Source organism: Dermacentor variabilis, chromosome 5, assembly GCF_050947875.1.
Source record: "Dermacentor variabilis isolate Ectoservices chromosome 5, ASM5094787v1, whole genome shotgun sequence".
In the NCBI taxonomy this organism is placed as follows: domain Eukaryota; kingdom Metazoa; phylum Arthropoda; class Arachnida; order Ixodida; family Ixodidae; genus Dermacentor; species Dermacentor variabilis.
In genome coordinates, this window is record NC_134572.1 from 15,020,208 (window position 1) to 15,036,035 (window position 15,828).

A 15,828-nucleotide genomic window follows, 5' to 3' on the forward strand; every position below is an offset into this window, starting at 1 on the left:
TAAGATGGCCGCCGCCGGCTTCACTCGAGCCTATAGGCACGTATAGGCGACTTCCACTCCAGCAGTCTTCTTTAACCTCCTTAATACGCATAGAGGGAAATCTGGCGCTGGTGTGCTGTGGTATGCATGGGTATGTCGGTATATTGTGACTTCGGATTTGCATCGTTCTCGAATAGCCAGGACACCTTGAAGACGCGCCTGGCAAGCACCATTCCATCTGTCACAATGATTCATTTTCTACTAGAACAGCGCGCAAAAAGCTGTTTAACTTTATTATTACGCAAAAACATGTATTGTTTAACTATGAGAACTTGTTATGGCATGTACAATTACGTGATACGTAAAAAGTACCAGCGGGCCGCTAAAGTTGGAGCACAGACGACAAGATTCGCACTCGCTTTGAAACGGTTTGTCGTCTGTTCTTCTTTTCTTCGGTTGATAATGCATTGTAGGTGAGTAAAGATGTAATATCCATGAATAGAAGCATTTCATGAAGATTTTACTTTAAGAACCCGTTATTTGTGTAGCCATATCCACGTTTTAGACTAAGCCTCTTACACCACCAGCTAACACAAGCCTAGCAGACACATATGCCGTCATTCCCATGACGGCACAGCGCCCCTTAGGAAACTCCCATGGACGGTGGCGCCAGATTTCCCTCTAGGTGTTATAATGAGAAATTTTATGTTGGTACGTACCCACAGCTATGGAGGAAAGAATATTGAGAGCAGGATGGAATAACATATTATTCTTCCACCCTAATTAAATAAAAGTAGTCTCTCCGCCCACGCTATCATGTCCGCGTATGTTTTGACATAACTAAATCTTATATAGAATAAGCGATTGTTTAGTTCAAAGTATAAGGTACAGTATAAGAAGAAACGTAAAGCGCGTGCTGCCCAACTAGCAACCTTAAACATGTTCTATATTTTACAGCACTGGCCATGGTGCCTCACATGCACCCTCGCACGCCCTCTTCGTTCCAAGTTCACGCTTGTTACTTGCTCTCCACTCCGATGGCAAGAACTAAAAGAGGAAACAAGCCATCGCTCAGCATCATTTCATGCTGAGGGCAGAACATCAGGTATGATTTGTCGTTGTTATTGAGATCATCTCTTTGTTTTGACGGTGATAGGCCTATACAGACGATGCCCAGGTGTAAAAGAGGTTTGATTTTAAGCTAGCAGATGGCACCACAGCCATAACGGCAAACAAGCACCTACCGGATATATACACATTTTGGACTCCGGGGCACAAGTTCCTTCTAGGAAATGAGGCAGCCGACGCCTCCACCCGAGCTCAGGTTCACCGGGCTTTCTCACAGGACACGCAAAGGAGCACGGATAAGGTTTCGAAAAAGTACAACGATATTGTGAAACACTACAGGCTAGACAGAAGAACTTGCCCACCACTTCACCCTAGCCTAACTAGGGAAGAGGCAGTAACCCTCAACTAAGGAAGAGGCAGTAACCCTCAGGACATTGGAAACCAAGAGCTACGTCCACGGTATCATATTGCACCGAATCTCACCTACTTAGCATTTATACATCTGCATTTACTGCGACGTCCCAGACGTCCTATGCCATATAGTATGGGGATGTGTCGAAAAAGATTGCACCGTAGACACCCAAGCACTAACCGAAGAGCAGTGGGAGACCAAGCTATCAGATCTGGACCCGAATAGACAGCGCAGCCTGATCGGACGGGCACGGGAGATGGCCCGCGGTTACCTGAAATAACGAGGCCGCCCACTTCAGCAGGGTGGAGACTGCGCTTACTTGAAGTAGTAGTTTAGCGCAAATAAAACCACGGACACAAGGAAGACAGACAAGGACAAGCGCTACTCACAACTGTTTAATGGAAGGAAGGATAGTGCATTATATATATATATATATATATATATATATATATATATATATATATATATATATATATATATATATCCTCTTGTCACGCATGCGCCTACCAAGCAGAAGAGGAGCCGGTACATGCACATCAAAGGCGGTTGCGCAAGAAGTTAAATTCGCATTCACATTACTGGATGCCGAATTTAACTTCTTGCGCAACCGCAAGTTTCTGGTAAATGTTTCTGATTTTCAACAGCAAGCCGACAGGCGAAAAAAAGAACATACAAAGAAGAATAGACAGAAATGGTGACACGGGGAGTGACCATCCTTCGTTTTCTGACTTCGTCTTCCGAAGCATGGCGCATAAAAATTAAAAAAAAAATATCAATGTGGGGCTGCAATAAGATGCTTCTTTTTAAATATTCTCTTTATTATGTCAGGATAAAGCCGGAACGAAATAGAATAAAACAAAATGCGACAGCACCTCATCTATGCGAATATACTGGTTGGAGCTCGCTTAACATTGCAGCGCTAAAGTTTTCGCCAAGAACAGCCTCGTGTGAACGCATGTAATCACTCATTCACTTGAAAAGTTGGGCTGAAGTGTTGCTGATCACGAGCGACTTGCGTTGTCGCAGTGAGCAACTTTCAATATGCGCTGCTGTGCCTACAGAAATTTTCTCCACAGGTCGCAGGTTGTGCCGAGAAAATCTTTCAGCAGGCTGTAGTTTCCAGGCTGAAGCCACACAAAGTTTGGAGAAGTGGCAGAGAATGGTGACCAATCTCGCAGCCCAGGAATGTTTGGCACCCTGGCACCGGAAGAGAAGCAAACAGTAGCGAGTTCTTTTCAATGGGCACTGCTTATAATATTTCGGAGACCTCTTTTAAATACCGTCGTATCTAGCTCATACATGTTGTTTTTCTAAAGCTATACAGAATAAAAATAAACTACCTTTAAAAGATGGTCCAATTTCACTTCTTGTACTGGATTCATAATAAGAGTCGATGCTATCTGCACAATAAATTAAGGTGCATAGCTAAATAATGAACACAACTTCCATAAGTAGGTCTTTAACTAATTACTTTGTGGCACATATTGTTATTTGCGAATTGAAGCCCGTAAATTTGCAAGGCATATATCCACTTGGAACAACTTCTGAGGATGGCGCCGGTTTCCATATACGCGCCGTCATGCTTGTGGTAAAAATGTATGCGTTGTACTTAGTTCTTTTAACGAAAGGCCGCCTTATGCAATATAAGAAAGAAAACATCGCAAACATTGGGGAAAAAGTATTTCGACACTACTTTCATCCTGAGAATTTATTCCAAGTGAATATGCCTTGCCGACCCAAACGCCATAATTCGTAAATTGCGATATCTGCCGTAAAGTATATTTACTTAGAAACATTATAAATAAAATTTGTTATTTATTCGGGTGTGCGTTTCAATCACTCATGCCAGGTAATGTCCACCTCTAATAATACAACTCAAGGACTGGAATTGTGCTGTTTGCCGCAAGAAATAATAAAAATTCCGTATAGCGTAAAAAAGAACAGAAACCAGACTGCAGAGTCAGGACTCACTTGCAACAGCAAGTTATGCTTCATATTTTCGCTAGGTTCTGAAGCCCCTTGTATGTCGCGGGTGCCTCCGAGATGTGCGATCACGCCATAAGATACTTCCAATGAGAACTAGCGAGAAGAAGAATGGAATCCCAGAGAGTGACGCGAGAGTTGGCGAAACATAACGCCCTATAAGACTCAGACAGCTTCGTGCGGGGTTTGTTTTGAAGAACATTCGCAGTTTTAATCTTCTTTCCAGAAGTAATAAAAGTGTCGGCCGTATACGTCTGTGGAAGCTGCGCCTATCGGTGGAAAGACTCGGCTTTTCTCTTCCTCCTCTTACCTGTTTCCCTTTCCATTTATTCTCCTATAGCCGAACGCAGATTTATAGAACTCAGCTCCTCTGACTCACTTAACTTATGCCCCCCCCCCTCCTGCTTCTTATCTAGTGCGAAGCATTACGTATAGTAAGCTCTCAGCAAGGTTATGCAAGGCCATTTTTAATTTGTCGGTCTACCTTAAAAAGATTATTTTTATCGGTTACAAATCCCGCAACATAATGATGCAGTCTTAAACTAGACCTAATAATCTCTATATTATCCAAGGTTGTAACCATATAGGGAGTAGTTAATTCATTAAATTTAAAATAAATGTCGTTTACGAGACGGAATGTTAGTTTTATTAGTAGTATGAAGTGATAAACTAACTTGGGAGTTTGAAAATAGCGAATCTGTATTATCTTTGTAGTAAGGGTTCAATTAAGGTGAGTCACGTGGCCATGTGATCGTTTCGGGGACCTGGGTCCTCTGGGCACGAAGGCCACACCGACCGCGACGAAGTCCGAAGCCCCGCTGCCTTTAGGCGCTCGACGTTCCGCTACCGCGCTGCTGGAGCGCCCCTGCTGCCGCGGAAGCACGCGCTCATTCGTGCAAACATTGGCCAGGGCAGCAAGAGCGCTCCATCTAGACGGGTGCCGTTTACAAGAGCTGCTGCTGCTTTCGGACTGCACACATGACTCGACCAAAGAAGAAGGTTATGTGTGTGACGCCCCTTTGACCCTTCCATATGATGTTCGGTCATTTAAATAAGGAGCCACTATATTATGCTAAGCACCGCGATACTTCCCCTCAAGGGAGTTACGGCCGCAATTGCTTCCTTTTTTCAAATTCTGGAAGGATTATATCCATAGTTCCTGCTTTCTTAAAAGCCAAGGCACACTGCATTGACAGCGCTTGCTTATACGCGTACGTTCTTTTCTGTTACGGTTCTTTTAAATCTCCACTTCCCGAAATAACCCAACGCCACTTCCCCCACTTGTCACCATTTCTCCAAACCTTACTTTGTCTCTCCTCCTCTAATTTCTGGTAGTGTTTGTCATGCCCCCCCCCCCTTTTTTTTTTCGTAAGCACTTTGAGATGAAATAATACAACGCGCCACGTACTGGCTCATTCTCCTCATCCTCCCCCATTGAAGGACATTGAGCTACGCGTACATAAAATCGCTGATAAGGAAAGCAGTTGCTGCCCTGACGAAGACAAGACCCTCGTCTGAACGTTGGCTTTAGCGACATTCCTCGTTCGACCACTGCTCATCCCTTTCCGGCTTTATCCACTGGTCTCTACCAAAACAAGTCTTTCACTTCTTACTGCTGGATTCGTGCGCCTTTTCTCAAATTTTTGTTTGGGACGGCATAATAATAGGCCTCGCACTATCCCCGAAGAAAACAATATGACGTCAGCGCCATTCAGTAAACATGAGAAGAAGCCAAGTGCCAGGTGAAGAAGACCGATTAAGATGAAGGAGAAGCGCTCAACCAAATTGTCATTACATGTAGAAAAAGAAAACATAATTTAGGAACCCATCCGCGACTGGAAAGGCGACGTGCAAGACGAAGAAGGCACGAACGCCAGCTCTGTTCAGCACACAGATGTTGAGTGGACGTCAGCCAGTCACGGCAGCTGCTGGCGTGATCACACTCTCCAGGATCAGGATCACTCGCCAATGCATAGAGCATCGGCAGAATTGCTGAGAGGCAAAGTTCCAGTCTTCCATCCTGTTGATCGTAACTCCTCGCGACACAATCATAATTTTCCTTTATTTTGTTTCTCCGCAATTTTCTTGCAAAAGATTTTGGAATTTCAATGACGGATGGCAGCGGACACCAGAGGACGTCAAAGCGACCTGCGGAATGAGCCCACAGCAATTTCCGCTATGTAAAAAAGGCTTCGTGATCGTCGTTCTGTTCTCCCGACATCTAGCCGCCCAGTCATTTCAGCTATTCGCAGACGTGCACTGCATTGAACGCTTCTCGCAAATCCTCCCTCCTTTGCTGGAAACCCCAGAATAATCGCGGCGTTCTATAACGATCGTCGCCGGCTGCTGGACTATTGTCATCTACAGCGGGGAAGTAATATTAGCCACAGGGAATGGGGAAAGAGCAAGAACAGCAAAAGCATGAGTGAAATTCAATTGCATTATTTTTGTATGGAGTTAATATTTTGACGCCCATTGGTCATTTAGTTACCTGGTAACGTGCAGTTAATGGTCGAGGAAGGGTGCCACGCGATGCGTGAACCAGACTCCTGGTATTGGTACGTTCCTTTCGTTCATTATAATCAATTTTATCCTGAGCTTCTATCTTATTTTGTTTCTGTAAATTTTCGTCTCCGCGTGTTCTTGAATAAAAGTTACTGACATTCAATGAACTAATACTGCGTTGCCTCATTTGCCAGATTATGAGATGGTATACTCGCAACATTGATTTTTCTCAGAAGTGATCTTTAAGAAAAGGCTTGGTTGTTTTAAAGATAATACTATATGATGTCTCTGCAGGTGGCTGGTTTCAACTTGCCTCTCATTGAATGAAATAAAACAAAAATGTTAAGAACGTTCATTAAACGTGCTACGAGTCAAAGGTTCCTCGACATTATGGCGAAATTCTGGAACATGGCGCAACAGCGTGCCCGTACTCACCCGTTTTCGGCGAACGCTGCCAGGCTCTTCATGAGCACTGCGCTGAAGTTCCTGTCCTCGTCAGTGTACTTGTCCAGCTCCAAGAAAGGAATTCCGAATGTGAACGGAACGTCATCCATGTGAGACGCTGCGACCCACTCCGGCAGCGTCGACTTCTTCGACCTATGTGCGAAAACTTGCGCGTACACGTTGGTTGCAAGCTTGGAGTGCTTTTCGGCAAAAAATCTGCTCGGGCAGTATGCGTTGTGCATGCCTAGGAAGTCAACAGCCTTATCTCTCAGCGCTAGTTTGTTGCCTGGAACGGCAGTGGCGACATAACTTTGGGCAAGCGGTAACACTTTTTCTTTTATCCACATGCGGAGCAGCTCTTCTACTTCAGCTTGCAACGTTTCCATGTCAATATCGCTTAGAGAGGGATCGAGCAACCTTTTGTCGAATTGGTTCACGAATGCAAAGCTGCCCTCATTCGACGTGACGCTTACGACTGCGTCCACGGGAGAAAATTGACCGGCGTCGCTGGCGGCCGAAGGGAGCATAGGCATGAATTCACTCCTGAACGTGGGCATGAAGAACACTAGCCCCGGTAGCATGGCGATAACCATCGCTTTGTCGATGCGATCGGCTGTTACGTTTCGAAGACAGTCCAGAACACGCCGCGTATGCGTAGTGAGGTCTTGAAACGGGGTCGCGCATCCTAGAATTGCCGCAACTTTGTTGCCTTTATGGATGCTCTCTGATGTGGAGTCAGCATGAACGTTGATGTTTAACGTGCCGCTCATCAGGTACACGCGCCTGAACAGTCCCCTGCTCTGCGGTGAGAGCACGTGAGCATGGACCAGCATGGACCCGGAACTGGCTCCGAAGAGGGTCACTCGGTCGGGGTCTCCGCCAAACACCGCGATATTGTCACGGATCCACATAAGCACGAGACGCTGGTCCCAAAGCCCCATATTGCCGGGCCCCTCTTCGACATCTCCCGAGTCGAAGAAGCCGTACATGGAAGAGCGGAAGTCACATGACACCACCACGAGGTCGTTGAAGGCGGCCAACACCGTGGCGTTGTATATGTCCACGTACGCCGAGCCTACCAAGTACAGGCCGCCGTAGAACCACATTAACACCGGTCTGCGCAGCGAGTCGGACGTCCTCGGTGTCCAAACGTTAAGATACAGGCAGTCCTCAGAAAAGGGCACGTTGGCTGCAAAGCTGCCCGACGGAAGTGGCTGCATGCAGGACTGCTTCGGCACAGTCGCATCGTAGACGCCCTCCCAAGTGGTCAAAGGCACTGGCTTGCGAAACCTTCGGTGTCCTACCGGCGGAAGCGCATAGGGGACGCCGAGAAACGTCTCAACAGGATTCCCAAATACGACATTAGACCGGCCTCGCAATTTCCCCTGAGAGGTGGTAACGACGACGTCCGGCGATGACAAGGTGTACGCTACGAGAATCGACGCAAGTACGAGGGCTTCCTTCTGCCACGCCATTTCTCGGGCGAACGCCGTCAAACCCCTGATGTGTGAGAAAACAAGAAACATTTTTTTTATCTGCCATATGTAGTACTGTACATTGTGATCATTTTTAATACGCTAACTAGACACTGGAACAAATACGGTGTTCCAAATTTTTAACGGAAAAATAAAGTAAATGTCCTCACCAAACTGCAGCCAGCTCTTCGAGAGTAAAGCCCCGTGGCGAGGAAAACATAAACTACCTATCGGCCACCAAACCCCTATTAAAGTAATGGCTGTTACGCGTTCTTGCAATTAATTCTGCTTTTTGTCAACGCGACGGTAATTGTTTCACTTGCACTAGTTTAACCGAACAACAATGAATGCCACGACTTTCTGACTGAGATAGCAGGGTGAACAATGCGCATTGCCCTTCCGTCGCAAATGTACGGCAAATCAGACAGGATGTTTATCGCGTCCGCTGAGGGAAACGTGCCTATTGCTTCGTTTTATTCCCATAAAAAGCGATTAGACTCCGTTATGTTCAAATAGGTGCGATGAAAGTTAACTTCCTGCATTTTGAAACTGCGGTTTGAAGAATAAATGCAAACTGATTGTGTTTTATTGCAAGCTTTCCAGGACGAGGGCTATCAAATGTATCCTCTGCAGGCTTCTTAAGCATGTTACCCTAGAGTAAAACATGAGCCTTCAGCAGTATGACAAAGGGCATGCTGTTTGACACGTATGTCTCAGCTATGACCACATCACTAACTAGATACTTTATTGCTGACATCTGAATAAATTCTTCAGGTGTTTCCACAAAATACTAATCGTATTGTAAAGTCCTGGATCCTTCTATAACAGAAAAACAAGACTTTATACTTTATATGCTGCGTCTGCGCACGTTTTCGGAAATGTTAACGCTGTTTTCATATTACGATCTAATTTACGATTTCTGTCCTATTTCACTAATACGAGGCGACTTGGAAGCATTCTTTATTGTTTAGCATAACAGAAACATGGTCTGTACTTAGCACATTTAATATACAATGAAGGGAAGCTGCGGACGGGACCAGCTAGGCGCAAGCATGCAGTCCTTGCACGTGGTGCCCACAAAGTTATCCAATAGGACATCGTTATTCCGACGGCAATAGTTGTGCGGTCAGTGCTAGGCTTCAGGAACCTAGTCAATTAACTCGCCGTTTAGAACGCTGTAAGAGCACAGAACACATTTGTGCTTTTGGAAATGATTACGGTTTTCCATTTTCATTTTCGGTTCCAAAAACGGGTAAACTCGCGAGCCTCTGTAGTTTATACGGCATTTTCAGTGAGTCGTTATACAGCGGAAATCTCACCTGTCTTTGTTATGCACTTATATTTATCATCACGAGTTTTTGTTCCTTTCGCACAGGCCGCTTTCAACAAAAGTTAGGTAAAGCTTGAGAATAGTTTGTCAGCAGTGTGTTTTACTCAGGCTTGCAGCGTATCATGGTCTTGTTTCTGAGACATATTGAATTAGTTAGTCAAGAGCTGTATTTGGTTTCGCTTGCCTTCGTGACATACAAATTGCAATGATCTTCAATAAAAAGCCAAATACAATTGCAGTGGAAGAAACATCGAAATGAACACACTGTTTGACAACCAGTGCTTTGTGTTTCAATAACACGGGCTCCTTCAGGAATTTGCCGCTGCACACCATATGCGGATGTAGTACCTTACTGGTAAAATTTGCAATCTTGTCTCAACGGTACGGAACGTATGTTTTCAAGAAAAACTTAGCTTGACTCTTCCGTAATGGTCTGAGTTCAACGTAGCTTCCTCGCCTGATATAGTTGTGGATATTTATAGACAACTTGGGCCACTGAGTACGTACTGGCTGCTGTCTTGCCGAGTAGGCAACTTGGGTTATACTGGGCACGTGCCCTAACAGACAACTTGCTCTTAGCTGCTGTCCGGCCATAGCTGACAGCTTGGGTCAACTGGGTACGTGCCCATTCTCAACCCATGCCCCAAAATAGACGTCTCGATGGAATGAAAAAAAAGTTATGCGTCACGTTGAAAGAGAGGGAGAGAGCGGTGTGGATAATAGAGTAACTGGGGATAGCCGATATTCTAGTTGACATCAAGAGCAAAAGTTCGGCAGCATGTTATACTCCTGTACCACGTGAAGGCGAAAGCTTGCTGCACACTTGGTAGTGAATTCACTTAAACGATCGGATGGACTTCTTGCAAGACATAATAAGCCGCAGTGCGAATTACACGTGTGGCGAACTGTTGTCTGTGAGCTTCGGCCACCTCTCTACGTTGCCATATTGCATCGTCGCGTTGCTGCTTTCGCAGTTCGGCTTCGTCGGCTCGTTTTCCACGCTTAGCTGCGGCTTCGTGCGCTCGTATAGCGGGGTCAGACTCGCACCAACGGCGTCTCTCTTCGATTTTACGTCGCACCCTCTCAGCAGGAGGAAGCAGCACTCGTGGTCGAATTCAATGAATTCAAGTGATCTCAATGAATGTTCGCTTCACTCTGCCGAGGATTTGTAGCCTCTGCCTTAACGGGGTATGAGCTATTGCTTACGGGGCTATGAGCCATTGCATATTTGCTTGCTTACGCGGGTATGAGCCATTGCTGACAAAGATATTTTCTGCTTCACTCGATTAGACGCCACGTGTTTTGGCTATGAGACATTGCAAACACTCACTTAAGGATTTCGCCTTAAACAATGGAGCTGGGCAGGCCATGTAATGCGTAGAGGAGATAACCATTTGGCCATTAGAGTTACAAAATATGTGCCAGGGAAGGGACGCGCAGTCGAGGACGGCAGAAAACTAGATGGGGTGATGAAATGAGGAAATTTGCAGGCGCAAGTTGGAATCAGCTAGCGCCAGATCGCGGTAATTGGCGACCGCAGGGAGAGGCCTTCGTACAGTAGTGGTCATAAAAGACACTGATGATGATAGTGATTTGACACCAGGGGTATGAAGCCTTAATGTATTAAAACGAAGCTTTCCTTGCCTTTTATTTCCCACTTTGGGGACATTGGCAACAGGGTGCTGCGGTCTTGCCGAATATACAGCAACTTTCGGAGTGGGTATGTACAACTGGGCGGGTGAACATTCTTTGCCAATTCCCCGGAATGGTACATGCCACTTGGCAGGTGCCCAAATTACCAAGCATAAGAAGAGGCGAGGAAAAAGCAACCGAGCGTGGAGAGAAAGGGAACAAAGTGGGACCAGAGCATACAGTGAGCGAGGAGTGTTGATCTACAAAAAAAGTAAAGACGAAATGAAGTCAACCACACACAGCACAGTGTCAAGGTGGACATACCGAGAGAGACGAAGCAAACAATGGTAATACCCCCAATACCAAAGAACATGCACCCTAAACACAATAAGGACAGACGAGAGAACAGAGCGAAGCAGATACAAAAGAAATGCGGCAGCGACAAGGACGCAGTCTTCGTAGACGCGGCTCGATACAGTCGCCGACGAGGGTTCACGGCGGCCGTAATCGATAGCGAGAAACAGTGTAAGACGTGCGCGATGATACGCACAACAAGTAACGAGACAGCGGAAGAAGTAGCCATAGCGCTCGCAGTAGCTCAGACTAACGCAACCATGATAGTCAGCGACTCTCAGACGGCAATAAGAACCTTTCCAACGGCCGAATCTCCCCGGAGGCACTATATGCATTCTTCTTGCAGGAGGTCAAAATTGCAAAAGAAAGGTGTACATCACATGGACACCTGCTCACAACCTCGCGGAGGACGGCAACAACGAGGCGGCACACGACGCGGCTCGAGGGCTTACGGACCGAGCCGCAGTCGCAAGTGACGCCCCGACACCCTCCGGATGTGACGGTGCAGTAAATGAGTGGGAGAGGGAGGACAGAATGACAACATATAATGACATTACGAAACACTATAGGTTACAGAGGGGCATATTCCCACAACCTCACCCAAAATTGACAAAAAAGCTGTCTGTCGCATGGCGGCAGTTACAAACTAGGACGTATCCGAATCCTGCGCCCTTGCACATCATATATCCAGATATATGTCAAGCGGACAAATGCAACACATGTGAATCCAGAGCCACTCTGGAGCATATATTATGGGAATGCCGAGGGACACATAAAGATAACGAGAACGCGGCCGCTAGCAGCAACAGCCTTCGCACGCGCTGGGAAGCCGCGCTGCTCAGCCCCGCCGTCGAGGATCAACTATGGGCCATCCAGTGGGCCGAGGATGCCGCCAGGACCCACGAACTCCTGGCCGTCACCTAGGCAGGACCTTTGGCCCTCCCCACCAACTCGCAGGACACGCAATAAAGTTATTTCCTCCTCCATGAAGTCAACACATTTCAGTAAAGATAAAAAAGCTTCGCTTACCACCAACTCCTCCTTCAGCGCAGAGTCCGGCAATTTTCTTTTTCCCACTAGTATTATTTAAAGTGCTAGCTTGCAACTTGTGCTAAATTGGAAGCCTAGATGATCTCAATTACCACGTCATTTGTTGTTACCATGATCACACCTTTCGAGTACACATTTATTGCGCAAAAGACGAATTCGTCTTCGTCAGTTATGGTCCTGCGATTGAGCAAAACACGAAATGCACATTCTTATACTATCTGACACATTTTCTCAGCTTTAAGGGAGGACAGGAGCGGTAACTCATAAAACACGTTCCTGCTCATTACGCGTCTTGCATTGTGCCGGAAGAGCACGACAAGCGGCTGAACGGTATACAATGTAGCGAGGAAAATTTAGAAACACTGGAGTGGTCAAGGAAATGAATTTCTACAACCCAGTCAATGTATGCAATCAAAATATACACTCAGCAGTGAGATACGAGTGTGCAACTGCCGCAGTAAGACTCGATTCCGGAAGGATCGACAGAACGTTTATTGTTTACGGATGTTTTTATAACTTACGCGAGTAAGTGTACAGTTGAGGGGAGTGACGTATATTCCTATTTTATTCGTTCTTAGGAGATGGGCTGGTGGATTATGGTGCTTTACATACCAAACGAATTTAGTCGTGGGGTTTGGGACAGGATTTATGAGTTTAGTCTGCACCTCATCTCACTTCAGTGAGCCAGAAAATAAATTCATTCAATTTAATTCAACGTCAGCGCTTTGAGAGGCCTCATAGCGGAGAGCAGAACAATGCGCCGCAGCATACTGCTATAAATTCTGGGCCTAAAAAGAACGTCACTGGATGAGTGCTTATGTTCATTGATGTCTGTTATAGAGCCGCTTGAAGTGCGGGCTCCTACCAGCCAGACAACCGGCGTCATTAGGCTCGCATACCAAACGCAGATGTATATAGGTGAATGCATTGGCAATTACGCCGAAAAATATTGTTTATAAATATGAGAGTGCATCAATAATTAGCTCGCGTACGTCCTATGCGGTTAGGCTCAAGAAGTAAGCTTCATTATGGATTGAGGAATTACAGACTACAGAGCTTTCATGCGTGAGCCACGAGTGCTGCAGTGGCTCGGCGAACGCAAGTTTTACTAAACTGGTATGACCTACGAAAACATTTACTAATACAACTGATTAAATCCGTTCTGGCAAGGTCCGGCAAGGTCCGTGGCGATGACAGAGCAAAGGAATTTGATGCCACGAATGGCATTCTCCAGTTTGCAATTTCACACGACTAAACGATTTCTACCACAGTGAATGAGGACCAACTGACCCCTGACCTAAACCTTCTCAGCCTACGGGCACAGCACCACCAGGCGGAACATCTGGCTAACCGCGACCCTTTGCAACTTAAAGCCCGCGCTTTGGTTAACCGCATCACTGCACGTGCTCGGCGCTACGAAAAGCAACTGTCATGAAACCGCTGGCGTGATTGGTGCGAGCACCTAGGCTTCAAGAAACAAGAAATTATGACGCACTTTTTAGGCCATGGAGCACGGTGGTTATCATGCAGACCCATCATCAGGAATCTGAGTGGCTCTGAACCATACGCCGGAAGGTTTTGCTAAGCATGCACGGGGGCTATTATGTAGGTGTCCACCTAGTGGACATGTATATTTGGTCTGCTGCTAAAGTGCTGATTGGCTGGGGGCGCCTCTCTCCTTATGGTGCGTGCCCCAGCTCAGCCAATCAGAACTCCAGCAGCAGACGAAATGGACATGTCCACTAGGAGGTCACTTTCAGAATACCCCCCCCCCCCCCCCCCCCGCAGCTTTCATTGAGCCTTTTTTCCTTGCTGTGTCGCCAGAAGACGACATCGATGAAGCGCGCGTGCGAAGGCACTGGCGGTTGTGGCACGAGCGCGCCTCGAGGAACGAACGCCTAGCCAGTGCTTGTTCTTACGCCTGAACTGCCATGTACTTGTTTAATTGACTTAATAAATAAGCGGCAGCCAACTACGGCTGTAGAGACGTAACATTCCTAAACACCAGCAACAACCAGCAACTAACTCCTCCTTCAATTGATGCGGTTGATACTTTGGGCATTACGATGTATTTCACAAAAGCCGAGATTTCGATGAAATTGAAAGCACAAAGCAGCATTCAACGCCTGGTCGTGACCGTCTCCCGTATGAGCTTTTAAAGAACTTGGAAGGTGAGGCCATCGACGCTTTACTCCAGATTATGAATAGTGTATGGATCGAGGGATCTCTCTCACCTGAATGGGAACAGCCCGTAATGGTGCTCATACTTAAGCCAGAAAGGCCGACAACAAGTTTTGAAGCTCTCCGGCCAATATTTCTGACACCAACGATCTGCAAATTGTTTGAGTGAATGCTAGCTACTCGGCTTTCATCGTGGCGAACACAACCATAAATACCATCCAACTCAGATCGGATTCAGGCCGTGCTTAGGTACGGAAGATGACCTAGCTACACTGGCAGATGAAGTCCTGAACGTCTCAACTTACAGTCATTTGGTACGCACTCTGGCGGTTATACTGACATAGCCAAAGCTTACAATCATGTAAATCACGAGACCATTCTACGAAACATGGACAAGGTTGGCTTGCCGCTTCTGGTGAAGAAATTAGTGCACTCATACTTAACCCGCTGAACATTTTATATACACGTAGACGGGTAGGTATTCGGTTCTTTTACATCAAACCCTGGGGTACCGCAAGGCTCCGTTCTGGCGCCGTTATTATTTAATATTGCATTCGTGCCTCTAGCGTATAAACTACAGGACGTCGATAATATATATGTATACAAGATTTATCATTTATGCAGACGACGTCAAACTGCGGTCCACTCACAGAGACCTTGAAATGCAATGTAAACAACTGCAGAAAGGTCCTGATGTGTTGCACGAATACGTGCATTCCGCTGGACACTAGATATCGTCACAAAAATCTCGCTACATACAGGTTGCCAACAAACCGGTCAGCAAGTCAGTTTGCGATAGCGACTTGCATCTCAAGATTGGCTCATTGCTCATTCCTGAGACTGAAGAGCTTTGGGTTCTTGGCCTGGAAGTTCACCAGTCGAGGTTTAGCGTGAAGTGGATCTAGAAGATATGCAAAACATCAGCAGAAACAGTTCACTTGACCCCCTCGCACTGACGTGACTCGTTGTCTCATGCACTCCTTCCTGCAGCCTCACCTTATATATCAAGCGCCGTTCCTACGACTGACTTGCTCAATAGTGGGACAAAATTGAGGTTATCAACAGAAGTACCATGAGAGCAATTACAGCCCTCCCTTCGTCTAAGACCTGTACCAAGGCTACAAGCGCACGCACAGCTCAACACAATTTATGAGCTTGTTGAGCAGTGACAGCATGAAAGCTTAAAAGATGGCACATACCAACAGTCGCGGTGCTCCATTCCTATTTCTATGAAGATTGTGCCATGTCTACGAACTTGGACAATCTTCCACCATGGCAGTATACATCACTAACCAATAACAAGACAACAAAGCTCCGCCAACGGGATCAACCAATTGCAACAATTGAAATGACTGTACCTACGGGACACTGTACGGTACCTACACGGACGCGGCGGTTAACTGAAAAGGAAGACT

The 15,828-nt window shown here is 46.3% G+C and overlaps 1 protein-coding gene across 1 annotated transcript; it reads right to left on the bottom strand.

Annotated features, from left to right (window-relative positions):
* Nucleotides 1-1,948: 1,948 nt before the first annotated feature.
* Nucleotides 1,949-14,010, bottom strand: LOC142582287 (acetylcholinesterase-like). Its single transcript, XM_075691796.1, has 2 exons — nucleotides 6,383-14,010; nucleotides 1,949-2,656 (listed from the first exon to the last, which is right to left on the bottom strand). Exons 1-2 carry the CDS (start codon nucleotides 7,915-7,917, stop codon nucleotides 2,515-2,517), a joined length of 1,677 nt encoding a protein of 558 aa, XP_075547911.1. The 5' UTR covers nucleotides 7,918-14,010; the 3' UTR covers nucleotides 1,949-2,514.
* Between the last annotated feature and the right edge of the window lie 1,818 nt (nucleotides 14,011-15,828).

Coding starts and splice junctions, on each gene's coding strand:
- LOC142582287 (XM_075691796.1), bottom strand. CDS start 7,917: ATGTTTCTTGTTTTCTCACACATCAGGGGTTTGACGGCGTTCGCCCGA. Junction 2,657..6,382: donor GCAGCGTTCGCCGAAAACGG/GTGAGTACGGGC, acceptor TTCCGGTGCCAG/GGTGCCAAACATTCCTGGGC.